Source organism: Dermacentor albipictus, chromosome 10 (genome assembly GCF_038994185.2).
Source record: "Dermacentor albipictus isolate Rhodes 1998 colony chromosome 10, USDA_Dalb.pri_finalv2, whole genome shotgun sequence".
In the NCBI taxonomy this organism is placed as follows: Eukaryota; Metazoa; Arthropoda; class Arachnida; order Ixodida; family Ixodidae; genus Dermacentor; species Dermacentor albipictus.
In genome coordinates, this window is record NC_091830.1 from 25,610,030 (window position 1) to 25,627,579 (window position 17,550).

Here is a 17,550-nt window from a genome sequence, read left to right on the forward strand (position 1 = left end):
CTAGTGCGGAATTCGAGGACGTGGTGATTCGACCTGACGGGATGATGTCGTGACTGTCCCAAATGAACTCACTTCGGGTGCTCGTTGCCTGAGGTGACAGGGTTTGTGACGTGTTAGCGCCGTGTAGCGTTAGCTATTTGCGTATTTCTTTCCCTTTGTTTTTATATGTACAGGGGAGGTAAAAAGTTTCCAAGCCACAACTTGCGCAAACACGTCGACTCTCAACTATCATCATCATCTGTCATCTATCGGATCAGAAGGGTCGCGAGCTTTTTTTGGGAAGGGGGTACAGGGCAGTGTCTCTCAGCACCCACAACTTCCGACTGCCAAAGTTACTCCAGGAGCCAGGCCATTAGCCGGAGAGTGAACCTTGGCGAACACGTTATGGCCTGAGAACTTTTGATAGGGGTCTGTACGTGTCTAAAATTAGGTAAAATTTCAGATTAGTATAACATTGTTGCTTTGCCAGGTTATGCATTTCGGAATTTGGGATAGTCGCCTCTAAAGAGGCCTATAGCACGCCATTTCTCTACGTTTGACAGTAATAATAACAAAGAAAAATCAACAAGTAAATTTTTAAATCAAGGGCAGTCTAGCACTTAGCTCAAAAGCTGAAACTTAGTCCCAGATTAGATTTTTTGAACATTTCATGTTAACGGGCCTTCGTTTCTTGACACGTCCGTTCCATATTTCTTTCAGCACTGGTTGTGAGGTTCCTGACGAAGAGGTACATAGGAGAGTATGACCACCAAACAGGTACGTTACCATCTTCGAGAAGCGATAGCCTTATGTCAGGCGTAGCAGGGCTCAGCGCCACCTTAAATACGTGTAAAATGGCATGCATGCTGGAGGCGCACTGAACAGCTACGAGATTTGGAAACCATAAAGCGACCCTAAATAAAGACATATATATATATATATATATATATATATATATATATATTCGCTTGAAAGCGAAGAAAAAAAAGCAAACTTGACACACGGGTGGTGACGCTGCATCGAAGTTCCCGCCTCACCTTGCCGTGACGTCACAGACTGGGATTGTTCTCAATTGCTCAAAGTTAATCCTTTATTGTAGACATGGATGGACTACATTGCATTCTAAAGAATACAAAGCCTGAACTGAGCAAGCTTAAATAGCATTCACGGGTCCACAACTGCCCGAATGCGAAGAAAACCACATTGAAATCCACGACGTCACCCTGACGTATGGCGGCGCCGGGTCTTCAGCACCAAATTTTGAAATATAACTGGGAACTACTTTTTTTTTTCTCCTCTAATAATCAACCTATCCCTGCAAATCTGACACAAACAGGGTTTTTAAGAATTCTGTATCAAAGTAAACTGACTTTTTCCTATTTCTTTTACTATTTCATTTCTATTATTCCTTTTACTATTCATTTTACTATTCCTATTCCTATTACTTTTACTATTCCTTTTTCGTCGCATTGCAATGCTGTTAAGTTTAAACCGCTGAGTAACCGCTGACCGTCGCAATCGGGTACAATAAATTGCGAAACTTGACTATTAATTGCTCGGAGTCGTGGAAAATTGCTGATCCGAATTTTTTGGGGAGGGACACGTAGTACCTTCATGTTTCTGATCGCGTTCTCTGCTAAGTGATTGCCATATTGCGATTGCAGCGCTTGTAAATGTTTAGCCGATGGAACATGTTGCTCAAAGTGTGAATGTTTTTACCAGCGTATTCTTTTTTTCTTTGTTGCCTACAGAAAACAGGTACAAAAGTGAGATGATGGTGGACGGTGAACCCGTTCTCTTTGAAATTCTGGACACCTGTCCAAGGGTGAGTGTCAGATAGTTACTGCCCCACAAGAATTGATAAATGCCTTCTTCAAGCTTATCCAACAGACCAGCACTGAACGGCTTATGCACCGTTTTTCACTTGCAAGCTTTTCGTGTGTGTACGCAGCTAATACAGTGACCCCAAACTTGCTTGCTTGATTGAACGCTTTCTTGCTTTCTTTCTTTCTTTCACAAAGTGAGCGAATATTCAAAAATTTCGTACAACAAATCGGATAAATTTGTTTTTGATTTGGGATTCACATCGAGTACAATCAATTTTAATTATGGGATTTTACGTGCGAGAATCACCATCTGATTATGAGGACGCCGTAGTGGGGGACTCTGGAAATTTTGACCACCCGGGGCTCTTTAGCGTGCGCCTAAATCTCGGTACACGGTTTTTTTTTTCGCTCCCATTGAAATGCGGCCACCGTGACCGGTATTCGATCCCGCGACCTCGTGCTTGGCAACCCAACACCATAGCCACTAAGCAACCACGGCGACATAAATGAATAGTTAATACTAGAAACAGCAAATATTTTTTATGGAATAGCTTTCGAATAATCAGCACTGACGTGCGAGCACTCGAAAGACAAAAAGAAAAAAAACTAAGTCAGCGAGGGGTTCATTTTTACACCTTGACACCTTGACCTTTACAAAATTGCTGCCAGGAAACTCGCAAAAAAAAATTAAACCAGATGTTAGCATTCTTTCCGTGGTTAAAACAACTGAGTAAAGTGAGAGATTGCGCTAGTTTGCGTTAGTATTGTAATGCGCTGAGTCAAACTGGCTACGGCTATTAACACGTGGGAGGACACACTAGACAGTAGACCGAGACGACATGTGCATTGCCGCCCTATCTGGTGTGTCCTGCCGTGTTAATTATTAGATGAAAGTTAAACAAGTTAAATCCCGAAGGAAAAAAAAAACTGTAGCTGTCCTGATTCTTTCCGCAATCTCTGCGATAATTCAAAAGAGAGCAGCGTTACTTCGCTGAGCTCGATCGCCGAACGGGGGCAGCTCTGACTTTAATGCTGCCGGTCAGTGAAATCCCCTTGAGCCATTCTAAGCTTGTGCTTGACAATCATGGGTGATAGACTTGAAAAAAAAAATAGAGAGAAAGCTTCGCGTTCATTTTCTGCTCGCGGTTTTAAATCCTCCTCTAATCCTCTCAAAGCTCCGGGATCCTCGGTTTCAAGTCCTTCCCCAGATAATGAGGATGTCCCAGGTTCCTCGGAAACCTGGTCGCTCTTTTTTGAGCGTTCTTTGGACCGCTGCGTCGAATGTTGAAAGTGAGCTAACGAGAAAAGAACGGTCAAATATAAAAAAGGTCGGAAATTTTGGCTGGGAACGCAGATCTACCGAGGCGGTGGCATTATGGCTGCAGTCGGGGTAAAAAAAAAAGGAAAGTACAAAGTATGTGAAACCGAACGACGGAGATTTCTGGGGGATTAAGTAACGGCGGCAGGCAGCTGGCGGTGGTAATCCCCGATCCACTTTTGTTCACGTATTTATTCTTGCTTTGTCGGAGAAAAATTCATGCAAACAGAACGCCAAATGCAACAAAGGACTGCCGATTTTTGGTTTCTCAGGAGTGGTGACTGTAATCTGGCTTCTATGATGAAGAAAAAAAAAAGAATCGTGGGCATTTTCCGAGTGAACGGATTACTTTTTAATGCCGGGAAATTTTCGTTCGCTGCGACTGCTGTCGATGCAAGAAAAATTCAACAGGTTGCAGACCTATTAAGAATGCGCAATGCACTCCCAGCGTAATCTGTGGACACTTTAGTTGAAGCCCTGTGGACGTTTTTAAATGTATTTCAGCTACATTTATTTATTTATTTCTTGCCTAAAAAGTTTGTTGTAACATTTTGCACTGTATTTCGGTTTCTCACATTCAGTGTCTTATTCTGTGTGTGTCTTACGAGTCCTGCTTTGGCTTTCACGATGCCTGCGATATTTCATAAAGAAACACTGTAGGCCTTGCAGTATTAACGGATGCAGGCCTCGCAGCCTCCAAATACTTTTAAATCTGGCTTCACAACCCGTCTTTCACATTAAAGCATTTTCTGACTTGCGAAGCCTCTGTTGACGGTAAGATTTTTGTTGGTGTTCTGGAAGAGTAATTTACTCATACGAATACGGGGCGTATATGAGTGAGTTCCGACCAGTGTGAGTGCGCCAGAAGAGTGAGTGCGTAGACTCCCTTTCACGTGGAGACTGCAAAACTATTGGTCCACCCAGTCTACCGACCTTATTGCTGGCGCTGTTCGATTCGCATTCGCCCCGGTCTCGGACGTCACCATTAAGGGTTACGGACTGGACTGCAAGAGAAGCGAAGCCTAGCAGGGGGCGGCAGAAAGTTAGGTGGGGCGGATGAGATTAAGGAGTTTGCAGGGACAACATGGCCACAGTTAGCGCATGACCGGGGTAGTTGCAGAAGTATGGGAGAGGCCCTTGCCCTGCAGTGGGCGTAGCCAGGATGATGATGATGACGATGATGACAAGGTCTTACTCGCACGCTTGCGCCGCGTCTGCAGAGTGAGGACGAACTCCCCCGGGACGAGATCCTGCAGTGGGCGGACGGCTTCATGCTCGTCTACTCCATCGTGGACCGGGCCAGCTTCCGCTACTTGGGCCTCCTGCGCCGGCACCTGAACAACACGCTGCCCAACCTGCACAGGGCGGCCACGCTCTCCCACTCGGGCGGGGGCCCCGCGGGGGCCGGTGGCGCCCCCCAGCAGCAGGCGCAGCAGGCGCCCGTGCCGGCGCCCGTGTGCATCGTGGCCAACAAGGCCGACCTCATACACCTCAGGCAGGTGAGCATGGGAAGGGGGACGAAGTAAGGAAGGAGCGAACGAACGAGCGAGCAGACAGACAAGCAGACAAGCAGGTTATTAAGTACACACGCACACACACACGCATACATACATACGTACGTACGTACGTACATACATACATACATACATACATACATACATACATACATACATACATACATACATACATACATACATACATACATACATACATACATACATACATACATACATACATCCACCGACAGACAGATAGACAGACAAAGAACTTTACAAGGTCCTGAGTAGCTCTGCCCTAGGGCAGAGCTGCGGGCTGCTCCCACGTGGGGACTGGTAGGCCGAGCCTAACCGCTGCATCGTCGGCTCTCGGAAAAAAAGTCTTCACTGATTAAAAGAAACCTACAGTGATTGAAGCGAAAAGTACGCACATTATGTGGTATCACGCATATAACATGCAGCACAACATTCGTTACAGTAAAGGACAAGGAAAAAACACGCATCGAAACCACATCATTGATTTCGATGACCACATCATTGGTTCTCGAGGTGAACAGTGGTGGCAGCGCATGCTGCACAGTGAAGTGCTGGCGGACCAACTCAGGGCTGTCCAGAGGGCCCGTGTGATGGCAGAGGGGCTCGGCCTCTCTGTACCGACGTGGGAGCGGCCCGCATCAGTCCCAGATTGATCCCTCAGGACCTAAATAAAGTTCTTCATACCATACCATACCACATCATTGATGATAAGGCGCTCCTCATAACAATGCGATGCACTTAGCGCTCCCTACGTGTCCATGCGTGTCCCGGTAAAGATCACTGTTGCCCAAGTTGCCGCGGCGAACACAGCTTGTGACGTTGGTTGTGACGTCACTAGCATTTCATATATAAAAATACCAACCTAGCAACTGATTCCATTGTTGCACCACGGCTTTGGGTAGGCAACGCATAGTTGGGACTCTCGAGGAGCAGCGTGAAAACAGGAAGCGGCAAGGGAAAAGAAACGGCAATACGACCAGCGGTGGTGTGCTGACAAAATTAGATTACTACCATTACTCTAAATTAACATTACCACCACTACTCCAAAACAATAAAGCATTGCGTAAGCCCCACAGCAGTTCTAGTGGTGGTTTTCAACAGCTTCGCTGGATATCCGCTTGCGCAGGGCCAAGATGGTGAGCCAATTTTTTTCGTTATGCAGACATAGAATACACAGTTTCCGAAACTGGCTGGACGCATAGCCTCAAGCTAGTTACGACTATTACTGAGCAAGAGTGCTTCGATTATATACGTTTATATTCAAGACTATCATTAAGCTATCGGTCGTTGATCTGACAATTCCTGCCCTATGTGCTCCAACCCACATGTTAAAAGTAGAATTTTTCTCTCACTATCTTGAGCACGCAGTCAATACTTGGCCTAGATGATACGGTCAAGATCGTTGTCTTCAGTGCAGCTAATGTGAGAGAACCTCGAAAAGAATGTGCTTGTGGTAGCGTTGGCGGGCTGAAGAGCTGGTTGCGCAGAGGAAAACAATACAAATTGCAATAAAGATAAATTTGCATTTTGAATGACGTAGCATAGCGTATAAAGCGGAAAGTAAAGTGGGAGGACACCTAAGCACTTCTTATTAGCTGTGCATGCTATAAAGCATCAATATCCAATTTGACGTAGCTGAGCGTTCCTTCAAGTTTAGCGCCGCGAGCAATCCACCATAGGGGTCCGTGCTGCCCGAACCAGCAAGCAGCAGCAACCCGCGGTGCAAACGCCGCATGCCACCGACGTCCTGCGCGACGAGAGACCGAGGAAGCAGCAGCAGCCACGAAGGCTCGCGCAGCAGCTAAGCCCAGTGGTGATGAGAGAGACAGATAGGGACCGCGCGCCGGCTTCTGAGAGCGAGAGCGAAGGTGATGCGGCGTCGCGGTGATGCCCTCTCCCCTCATGCAACATCTGGCGCGCTACCTCCGAAGTATGCGTTCTCTTTCGTCCGCTCTGCTCCGTCGAGGTGCCCTCGTGATGTGGCGTTGCAGCCAATGGCAATTTAGGTGCCGCCTCCCTGCTACAGACTACAGACTCCATCCTTTTCCCTCAGTGGGCCATTTGACTCTTTCGCATCAATAAGGGCAGCCAAGATGAGGGATTTTTCGTTAGCGATGAGCACATGGACATATGATCTCCATGGCTGCCTTTTTATCATCAAGAAATACGATTGCTCCCAAAAACGATAAGATTCATATGACCATATTTTCTATACGTTCATATGGTTGTTGTTCATATGGTTGGTAGTGTATGAAAGCACTTTAAGAATATGAGATGCACTAGATAGGTGAAACGAATGAGCTTGGTGAAATATGGTACTGCCCTGTTTCAAGTAGGCTGCTCAGTAGTAGTACTAGTAGTAGTAGTAGTAGTAGTTGTAGTAGTAGTAGTAGTAGTAGCAGCAGCAGCAGCAGCAGCAGCAGTAGTAGTAGTAGTAGTAGTAGTAGTAGTAGTAGTAGTAGTAGTAGTAGTAGTAGTAGCAGTAATAGTAGTAGTAGTAGTAGTAGTAGTAGTAGTAGTAGTAGCAGTAGTAGTAGTAGCAGCAGTAGTAATGACAATGATAATAACAACCAGCGAAGCAAAATCTATTTCTCCTCCACCTCGACCCTTCAGGTGAGCACTGAGGAAGGTGAGATCCTGGCCAAGGACGCGGACGACGGCTTCGTCGAGCTCACGGCCTCCGAGCAGGTGCACCAGGTGGCGCAGGCGTTCGCCGACCTCTGCCGCGACGTCTACGCCCACAGGCGGCGCTCCAAGCAGTCGCTGCTCGACCGGGTCTTCTTCGCCGGCACCAAGAGCATCGCGGCCAAGGCGAACGACCCCGCGGGAGGGCGCAAGTGAACGCACCGACGACGATGACGTCACGCAGGCCTCCTCGACCTTCGTACTTCCCTTTTTGTTTTGCGTTTCACTTTTTAAGTAGGGGGTGCACGGATATTCGAAGTTTTCGAATACGAATCGAAACAACTTTTTTTTTTTTGAGAGTGCAAGTATTCCATTCGAGAATGATGCCATTCGGAAATTGGGACTGACTCTCAATATTAGGAAGATCAATATATTCGTTCGAAAATCTGAGTTTGAATTGTTTGAATGTTGCGAAAGCGATTAAAAAAAGTCAAATTTCTGAAATAAACGTAATCGCTTAATGCGCAGAAATCAGTGCGCGGAATTTCGATTCAACACTTGAAATTTGAAGTCTACATATTGAGAACTCGTGTTTTAGAATTGGACGTCTTGAAGTGAACGTACATGCTGGTCTACTACGATTGTTGGAGCGGAACTGCGATGCAAAATGATCCACGCGGTCCATTCATCATATGCAAATAGTCCATGCGATCTACAGGCAGACCTCAGTGCCTGTTGTAAGGCAACTGGGAACTTCCATGTCTTTTCAGCTTTTCCTAAGTGAAGAGCAGCTCAATTGAACGGACTGCCAAATAGCGTTGTTGCAATAAAGGCAATAGAAAAAAAAAGCTTTGTTTCACCATTGTTCTCGAAGTTTGTTTACCAATTTTTTGGAGGTAGAAGAAAATGTTCGGCGATTGATTGGATACATGGAAGCCTCGCTTTTGTTTAAACATCTGTATTCGATTCGATTCGAAAATTTCGCTATTGAAACACCCCCACTTAAAAGGATTACAATGGGGATTTATGGAACGTTATGTGTGCAAAACGGCGCTGTGTGTAGACAAGACATACACGGGGAAGTGGTCAAGCAGTACTTCGTCGGTTCTCTGTTGTTGTGGCCTATATTTTTTCTCTTTTCTCTTCATTGTGGTCTGTCATCTGAAACTAGAATGATATGCACACGACACTAAAGTCAAGTGGTTAGCAGTTAGAAACGAGAAGTATTTAATATTTTCTTACATCTAAGGACTTTCATACCACAGTGACACACTCTAACATTTGTTTCGTATGGGTGAACTCCAAGAACCCTTCACATTTGTTTTCCTTACTTGTGAAATGTATTGGGGAGAACTTTGAACATACTCTGTGAAAATATAGATGTAGCAATGATACCTTGCAAAATGGTAACGTGGCTTTGCTGATGTATTTTTGGAACAAGACTGTAAAAAAGAGGGTTGCGCGATACGATGTTAAAAAGATGACGATAAAGCAAATCGTGACACAGCTAACGTATAAGAGAAGGTGAGACAAAATTGTGAGGCCCATTATGCTCGCAATATAAGCTGACCTTAATATTCAAGTTAAGATATGCAGATGAAAAAGCTCTGCGAGGAATGTGTGTACCAAAATGAGATGGGTGTCTGTCTTAAATCTGACGTCTTGTTGGAACGACAAAGTTTTCAAGATAACTTTCTTGCGGCTGGATTTAGCAAAGAAACAAGCTAAGTCACAAGAAAGAAAACGAAGGCAATTCCTAACCTTCAACCGTAAGTAGGTATAAAATTATAGCCGAACAAAAAGATTTACTGGTACAGGCTTCTGTCGTAATTACAAGATGTTCGAATTAAGACATGGTGTCGCACTGCAATAAAATTCAGTTTGTATTGACGCAAAAGCCGATGTAATATAGGTAGAACAAGACATTTATTGTTGAGGCAGAACTTTATGCCACGACAGCAAGATCGCCTTCGGAGGCATCACAGAATCTTCTGTTATTGCAACTAAACATATTCTTTTGTCTTCAAACAGTGAAGGGAAGAGGACATCAAGAATCGGCGCAACTTCAGGTTTTAAGTGATTACAATTTTCCAGACTAACGAATTGAACAAAATTTTGATGACGATCATGTACTGGTAATCTCGAGTATTGAGGGAAGGGAAAGAATTCATTTGTTAGCCCGATGATAGTTTCTACTTCTCCCTTCATTGTTATGAGTTATCACCACCATCGTATACTTACCGGTGTCAAATCTTCAATGCAAGTAAACTATATAGAAATAACCTTGCCGGTGGTGCTCGTAGTAAAAGCAGTATTGCCAACGAAAGGGTGCCAACAAAAGTCTTATTAAAGAGGGCAAATTGATCGTGTATAATGCCTGCACGAAGTACAGAATGAACGATACCGCAAGAAGAAAGAATATAAGCCATTACTGAGTTGTGCCCTGTTTTGTGCCTGAATAATAGCGTTGTGCCTATCATTCCCCAAAAAAAGAAACCACGGTGCAAAATTTTTCTCTCTAAGGGATCCCTTACGATGCAGTTTAAAAACGCACAATGGTTTCATAAGATAGTACCAATTGCGTTCTTAAGAACGTACTTTTTCTATACGGAGTGTGATTTGTATTCAAGTGTTTACACAAGTAACCAACACCAAGAAAGGTGGCTTGACTTGGCAATGTCAAGACTTAGTGTTCGCACTTATGACTGACGCTTCTGCCAAAGCGGCGTGTGTGGTCAAAAACGGAAATCGTACATCTCCTTGGCATTTCTGTGCAAAGTAGAATATCGTACCTAATAAATTTTGTGTTGGTAATCTCAGATACTAAAAGAGCGTGCGAAAGATCTGCACTTGTGAAAAGCAGCATGCAAAAGTTGCGAAATTCGTATTTATGGCAGTGTTAAGGCTTCACACGTTGTTATGATAGTCTCTATCGAAGCAATGCAACATCTTCACAACATCACGTTATGGCTTAAGTTTGGACGAAAGATTTTCGTCGTTTTGTAAACCTAGCCACATTTTGATGCATCTTCCTGGGTAACGTCGTCACGGAACCATACAGTTGGCACATTCTGGCACAAGTAGAAATTAACCGTGGTGAAATAGCTTGCAAAAGGTACCTTCTTTCAGGTCTGAGACGTTGCATACACGAGGTGTCGAAAACTAGCTTTGCTCTTTCATATTCTTTAGCCTGGAACGTGCAATGCTGTCACTGTTATTGTAACGATAATTATTGTAGGGAACGGGCCAGTGCCAGCATTCTATACATCTGGCTGATGGTGTGACGCTGGGGCTGGGGCAAAGTAGCATAAAAGGAGTGCAAATCGTCGTGGGAACTGCGCAGTTCATCAGTGCACTGTCAGCTATGCAATCCTCACTGTCCTCGTATCTGTCGCAATCTAATATGACGTCCGTGACAACATGCAAAAGAACCCACGCGACAGGCTTGGAAACCAATGTATGTCTGGCATAATAGCAACGACATTGTCTGGCAATACAAACTTCAATTTTCCATAATAAATGCGGCACAAATTTGAGGCGCTGACATAACAGCGTTAAGAATATATTGGCAATGTTATAGGTGCTTGGTTTGGGAACGAGCAGCAGGATCTGCAGCAGAAGTGATGGGCATTTTCAAAATTGACCCATACCTTCTGGAAAGTGTTCTAGCAAACTTCCGGAAGGAATGCTCACTGCGTTCGCCTAAATGTTGTATATTTCATGGTTTTATCAAATGCTGCCTAAAACAGGTGGATGCCATAGATTTAATAGGCCGCGGCTGCCTAGAATTTCAGCCGTCAAGTGCATTTGAACTGAAAACAAGAAGCTGCTCATTCAGCAGCACTGCAGTGGGCAATAAGCATTTGACATCTTTGCCAGTGTCATTCTGATTCTCCGGTCACTCACTTTATATACACTGTAGGTATGATTTTGCGTGTAGCTGTTGCTTTGCCGAGCTGATATGTAATATAAAAATGAAACTAGGCAGACGCATGCAAATGTCTCAAAGCTGCTGACCTGCGCAAGAAAATTACTGTCGTCAGCAGATGCAACGTGCGTATGCGAATTTAGTTAGGACGAAAGGTTTCTACATGAGCAAGACGTTACCATATTTGTAAGGTAGTTAAGAGTAAGATTAGCCGAAAGGGCACCATGAAATGCATATATGGTGGAGCGAAAAATGTTTCTTGGCATTTAAAAAGCATACGCGGAGTCCACAATTGCTGGGGGCACCTACTTTGATGATGTTGTGCTCCAACAACAACGAGAGCGTGGTGTTGAAGATATGGAACGCGTTGCTTAGTTACACCCGGGAGAACCGCTACACAATATTAGTCCCTTTCATCACTCGTTGTCAAGTGGTTGCATGTGTCCAGACATATATAGATAACGTTACTCGCAAGCCATTTGCTCATGCGCAGTGAACGATCCCCGAAAGGAAGCCATTGTTCACGCAGACATGTTCATCGTAACCTCGTCTTACGCCTATAGGAGGTTGCCACTCGCCGTAGCTGTGTAGGGGGTCGCACACTTTAGCGCACAGCCGTGACTCGTGCTCAACACTTACCATCCACCCACTCTGCATCACGAAACAATCTTGAGATTGTACCTGAAGAATAATGCAGCAAGACATGTGATGTGAGATGCGTGTCATCTAGTCTAGGTGCCCACTCCTTTGTAATGGGAAGTGGGCCTCGATCGTTGTCGTGTCTCGGTGTTAATCGCTCACAAACACGCATGCAATTTACCGTAGAGCGTGTGGGCTTTACCCACGCTCACACTTTTCCGCCGCACATGACTCAACTCGTCTTCAGCGCACTCAATAACCGTGCAGGTTTTGAACACTGCAAGCTCCATCTGACATTGTCTCATTTTGGCAGCTTACGTCACGTGGGGGAGATGAGAGATTTGTTGCTTGTCGTTCTCGTACTGTGCACTAAGAAAGCCATGCACTCTGTTATATGCATTCTTCATGCCGGTTCTGCCAGTCCTGTACTGCTCGTTATTTGATGAGTTGGAGAGTTGATTGTCCTTGGTTCTTTGTGAGCTGGATACTTATAGGAAAGGCACTCTGCCTTACGATTCCTGTGAAATTACGAGAGGTGGCCCGCTTGTTTCTTGGGAAATACAGAGGCTTTGTGACCCGCAAGCTGAACGTTGCTGGTAACTGGACGACAACTGGCCCTGAATATTCGAAGTGGCCTGACAAAGCATTCTAAACTTCAGTTTTCTTTTCTCAACGTCGCCCAAGCCCCACTAGTCAGCAAAGGACTTAGTGCCACATGAACCCGCTTCTCGTCATTTCGTCTATGGGCACAGTATTGCCGATGAAAATTTTTGGTCGCACATAGGGCACTAGCTCCCATCATATTCTGATTTGATTAACTTTTGTTTTTGTGTTGTGCAGTCTCTCGGGATATTGTGGTAGTCATTGTTAGGCCTGATGTGTTGTGCACTCGAAATTTTGAACTTCAAATACATTCTATTGTGATGAAAGTGCTGCCTTGATGTATAATCTTGCCGAGGCACCTGCTTATAATGTGTATTTCTGTGCACTTTGCTGAAGCGAAAAGAAGTGTTACCCTCTGAGGTGGCAAATTTTACTTATTCAGTAATTGCTTTCGACTAAACTAGAATCGGCCGTACATTGAGCCACCATGTTACTGCCACAATAGACAACTTAAACAATATCCCGTAGGTCGCGCATGGGTCAGCACACCCAGGAATGTGTGAAAACACGCGTAATGTTTCTGATCGTATACTTTTAAATGTGTCGCACTTTGTCGTGTTTTCACGCATAAGTTGCGCGGCGCTGCGCATTGCACATGAACACTGCAAGCGACGGGGCTTTCGTTTAAAGATACACTGTTATTCTAGTCCTATATATATGTGACACTATGTGTGACATGTTTGCGAGTATATATTTCACTTGTTCCAGTCACAGGGATGAGAAGCTCGGTCGAAGGAAGAGCGGACTTTCAGAGACATTTGTTTCGTGCAGCTACTACCCAGTAAGCTGCACATACTTGCAAATGTGTTTTTGTTGCTTAGTAACGCGTCATTTTTTGGAACACTTTGAAAGTTGTGCATTTACACATGCATTAAAAAAGCCATCTACATGCCAGTGGAAAATATGTACCGTAAGGGTTGTAAAAATATGTTAAAAGGCTGGATATCCTGAACGAAACAGAGCACTGTACCAAGGACCGTACGTGCATTATTGTGTATTTTCTGTCAGACGCCAGAGATGGCGTGGTACTTTTGCTAAACTCAAAAGGAGTGGGGGCTGGGCTGACGGAACGTAAACTGCGAATACAACGTGCTCTGGGTTCCAGTTAAGGAAGTCTAGGCTGCAGAATTCGGAGCTCGTGGTACGGCGTCGCTCACAGTCCATGTGTTCATGTGGTAGTTTAAAGCTAAAATTTGAAATCGAATTTCCTTAGATGAACTGACGCATTGTTAGCTCTTGAAAAACAATAATATAGCTCGCTTTTTAAATTGTCGTAAATGTTACATTGTTTTTGAATTAACTAAGAATGAAGACCTTCCCGTGTCGTTCATGAGCAATGCGAAGGTGCATGTGATTTGCACCACTCGTGTGTATGTATATATTTATATAAATGTGTAAATGTATTTTTCCCACGTTCTGTCAGAGGGAAGTGAGTGGCTCTGATGATTAGTTGCGTTAAACAGGCTGTTCTCTAGTCAGTTTATAATATTATATGCACTGTTTTATTTGTACAGTACACAGTTTTGCTGTTTTGTGGTGTACGTACGTGGCTTCTATTGAAAAAAACGTTTAGGTGTCCAGTGCTGTTTCGTATATGTGTGCTACACTTCCGTGTGTACGCGAATTGTACTTTTTTGTACTTGTTCTGGGCAGCACGCTGCACCAGTGTGCACCTTGCCTATCGACCAACGGGAGATAAGAATGAATCTCCTTCGCTTAGCGCTCAGTTTAGCTTCGTCAAAGAAACAGTTTATCTGGCTCAATATACGTGTTTTAATATGTGTACTTGGACATATCTTTTGCTCTGTTCGATTTCGTTACTCTAATGCAAAAGTAAAGCAAGAAGCTAGAGAAAAAGGTGCACAGACACTGTCAGCGTTACGTGAAATTTTGTATGTGGCACAGAATTTGTACTGCTATCGTAACGTTGAATTGTGTTTACGAATTCAACCATAATCACATCAGGATTTGATGAACGAGAATGTACTAGGAGCTGCAGAACAAGCGTGAAAAATGAAGAGGTTGACAAAAATTGGCGCTCCACATGTACTACGCTTGAAGGTCAGAAGAATAGTGTAAAACCAGGCTTCACGTTTTTGTGTGCAATATTCAACAACAAATCCATTTGATGTTAATTCTGAAGTATCAGTGCTTCTGGGTTCTTCAGAGCACGTTTGGAATTATGTAATTTAGTGCTACGCAATTTGAATAATTCAGCAGTGGGTAATCGAATCATTAGATGGTGATCTGTTAGATGTTGGAAAGAAAATGTGGATAATATTTCATGATACAAAGCCTAAAAAAAGTGATCCTATGCAGAGACGCTTGCTGAGGTTGTGCGGTTGGCATGTGTGCGATCGGTGACGCTGTGCTGCTACAATCCTCGAATATTAGATAGTATTGTTTGATATATTGCAAGTTACACCCCTCAACCGTCCTTGCAAATAATTTTGGTTTCAAATTAACGGCATACAAGTGAACCTTGGTTGCCGAAAACGGCTGCTGTCAGTTCAATTTAGGACCACTTTTCAAAATCAAAAATCGGTTGCGCATCGCGTCGAGTCATTTGTTTTTCGCGGCACACTAATTTGTAAATTAAAAGGGATAATTTTTTTAAAGCCTAAAGTGTGCCATTACGCTCCTTATAACGGAGTCATTCAGCTGGATTATTTTCAACAGATCTAGTTCCGTAGATGCCAACGAGATACCACTGTGTTTTCTCCACGACAGATGAACTGGCTAGATGCTGTCGTGGTGATGTGGTTTGAAGATGAATTGACAGCACGGGGCAAGTATGGTATTTTCCATGGAGAAAACACGTTTTTCATCTTTTTGCATTGTCACATGAATTAACATTGGAAATACTCTTTCCTCTGCCCTGAAAGCTTAATTCGGATAACTGTGCTATCTCAAGGACCAGGCAAAGTTTTGTATACAACACAAACGAACTTCGAACTCATATTCTGCATGGGTTGGCTGCAAACTTGTTGCATTTCAGCTGAAAGTGCTGTAAAGAAGACCTGTTTACTCCAAGGAACGATGTCGCCATGGTAATGTCAGAGTACGAGACAGAAGGCATGACTAGTTGACCAGTTGAGGTCCTCGTGGGGTAGCAAACTGAACGACCTCGAATGCAATCAGAGAGTTCTGTTAGTTTTCCCCGGACAAGAATCGCTGGTTGCGATTTTTGGAGTATGTAGAAATTGTGTGTACAGGAGGCAGACGTAATGTACGGGCAGTACTAATTTATTGGAGGAAATGGGAAGGGAAGAGCCAAAGAAAAATGTTTTAGCTTCCTGATGGTCTCATTTTTAAGAGCATAGCAAGGCTATGCTGTGGCCATGAAATATGTCCAACATAACTGCGAATAATAGAAAGAAAGAGAGGAAATTCGCAATAATACTGCTAAAGAAACAAAGGAAACACCACAAATGAACCTAACTAAAAAGATACACTAAGAAAAGAAAGTAAAAAAAGTGACCAAAAAGTAAAGAAAGAAGTGACCAAATTATCTTGCGGCTGATTGGACGTACTCTACAACTTTTGCCTCGAGGATTCCTTGTGCCTACGTTATACCAAACAAGATCTTCTGAAGCACTAGATTATTAGGTGGCCGTTGTGGGATAGCTTAACATTAAGAGACTGTGAGTAAAATGCAGAAGAGGAAATGATTGAAAATCATTTTGGCTTCATACGCTGTTTAAAAAGCAATACAATTAATTCACGGTGATTCTAAGTAGGATAAACTTTATTTTTGGTCTTGTTACTCTGGGACTGGCACACGTCGGCGATAGTTACTTAAAGAACACTTAACGATGGACCTAACTCTTCACATTACGCATGTATAAGTAATTTAGCTTTTTTGTATTGGGTAATATGGACCTCTCTCTATGAACGTCTTCCTGCGTAGTTTCGTTTCGTTGTCTAGAGAGCTATAAAAGCACAGGTTTCTTGCGGCACACTGCTTATAGTTTCTTTTATTGTTTACAATGTATTGATTAGCGTGTTTGTATTTCCCCAGATTTGTTTTTAAAGGGACACCAACGAGCAATAAGAAATCGATTCTTGTAAAGCATTGATTCGAGACTCTATTGCCGCTCATTTGGCGGTTAAGGGTACATTACCAGCACGGCTAACGAAGGTCAATGTTCGCCGCATTTTGCCTTGAAACATTAGAGCCACATGCCAGTGTGACGTCACGGAGTTCAAATTACTTTCTAGTACTTGGGTTTTCCTGGCACAGACTCAGTTCTCTAAACTTACGAAATCTGTGCTTGGATCTTTTAGAATGCAACGTAGTCGTTCTATGTCGATGAACGATGAACTATATTAAGAACACGCCCTCAAAAATTTGTGGCGCCATGGGATGCTGGTGCGGCTACCTTTGAGTGGCGTCGCGGAATGCTTTCGACGTTTGCCATTGTGTAATGATTTACCGGATTTTCTCTGTGACTGCTCGGCTGTTGTAGAAATGTAATTCAATGATGCTGCCCAACTTGGTTCCCTCTTTAGTGTCCCTTTAACATTTTTCTAGTCGCCTGTGTGCGTCCTTCTATGCCCTGTACGTTGTCCTATTACGACGGTGTGAGCGTGTTTTCTTGAAAAAAGAAAAAGAAGCTGTTTATATCTCTGTTTCACTTTGCACAGATCTACGTTACGATACGAGCGAGTGACGACGCCTTTGTGTGCAGCGGATGCGCGTAATAAAATGAAAACGCGGTATACACATAAAATGAAAAAAATAAATAAAGAATGGCTAGTGCCTTAATTTACGTCTTTCCGTGCTCATTTTTTTTTTGCATGCGCAGTACACAACACGCGCCAGGCCTTGAAGGAGCCCAACTGACTGCTCGACTCGGGCATTGCGTCAGATATGAGCAAATCAAAGACTAGGAACTGAATATTTTCCGCCAGAAGTTTTTAAACTTAGCTTCTAAGTCGGTTGAACACCTGCAAGAAAATTTTGTGACACATGTAGCTCCTTATTGGCAAAAGAAATTTACTACAACTTTACCTGGCGGCCCCAGCTTCTGGAAGGGG

The 17,550-nt window shown here is 43.8% G+C and overlaps 1 protein-coding gene across 1 annotated transcript in view; it reads left to right on the plus strand.

The window, feature by feature from the left end:
• The window catches only part of LOC139050815 (ras-related and estrogen-regulated growth inhibitor-like), a 50,602-nt gene extending 33,324 nt beyond the window's left edge, over positions 1–17,278 (plus strand). The window contains exons 2-5 of the mRNA XM_070527586.1: positions 700–756; positions 1,731–1,804; positions 4,344–4,622; positions 7,269–17,278. Of these exons, the coding sequence (XP_070383687.1) occupies positions 700–756; positions 1,731–1,804; positions 4,344–4,622; positions 7,269–7,496 (638 nt within the window). The 3' untranslated portion in view covers positions 7,497–17,278. The remainder of the gene's footprint in view (positions 1–699; positions 757–1,730; positions 1,805–4,343; positions 4,623–7,268) is intronic.
• The last annotated feature ends 272 nt before the right edge of the window (positions 17,279–17,550 follow it).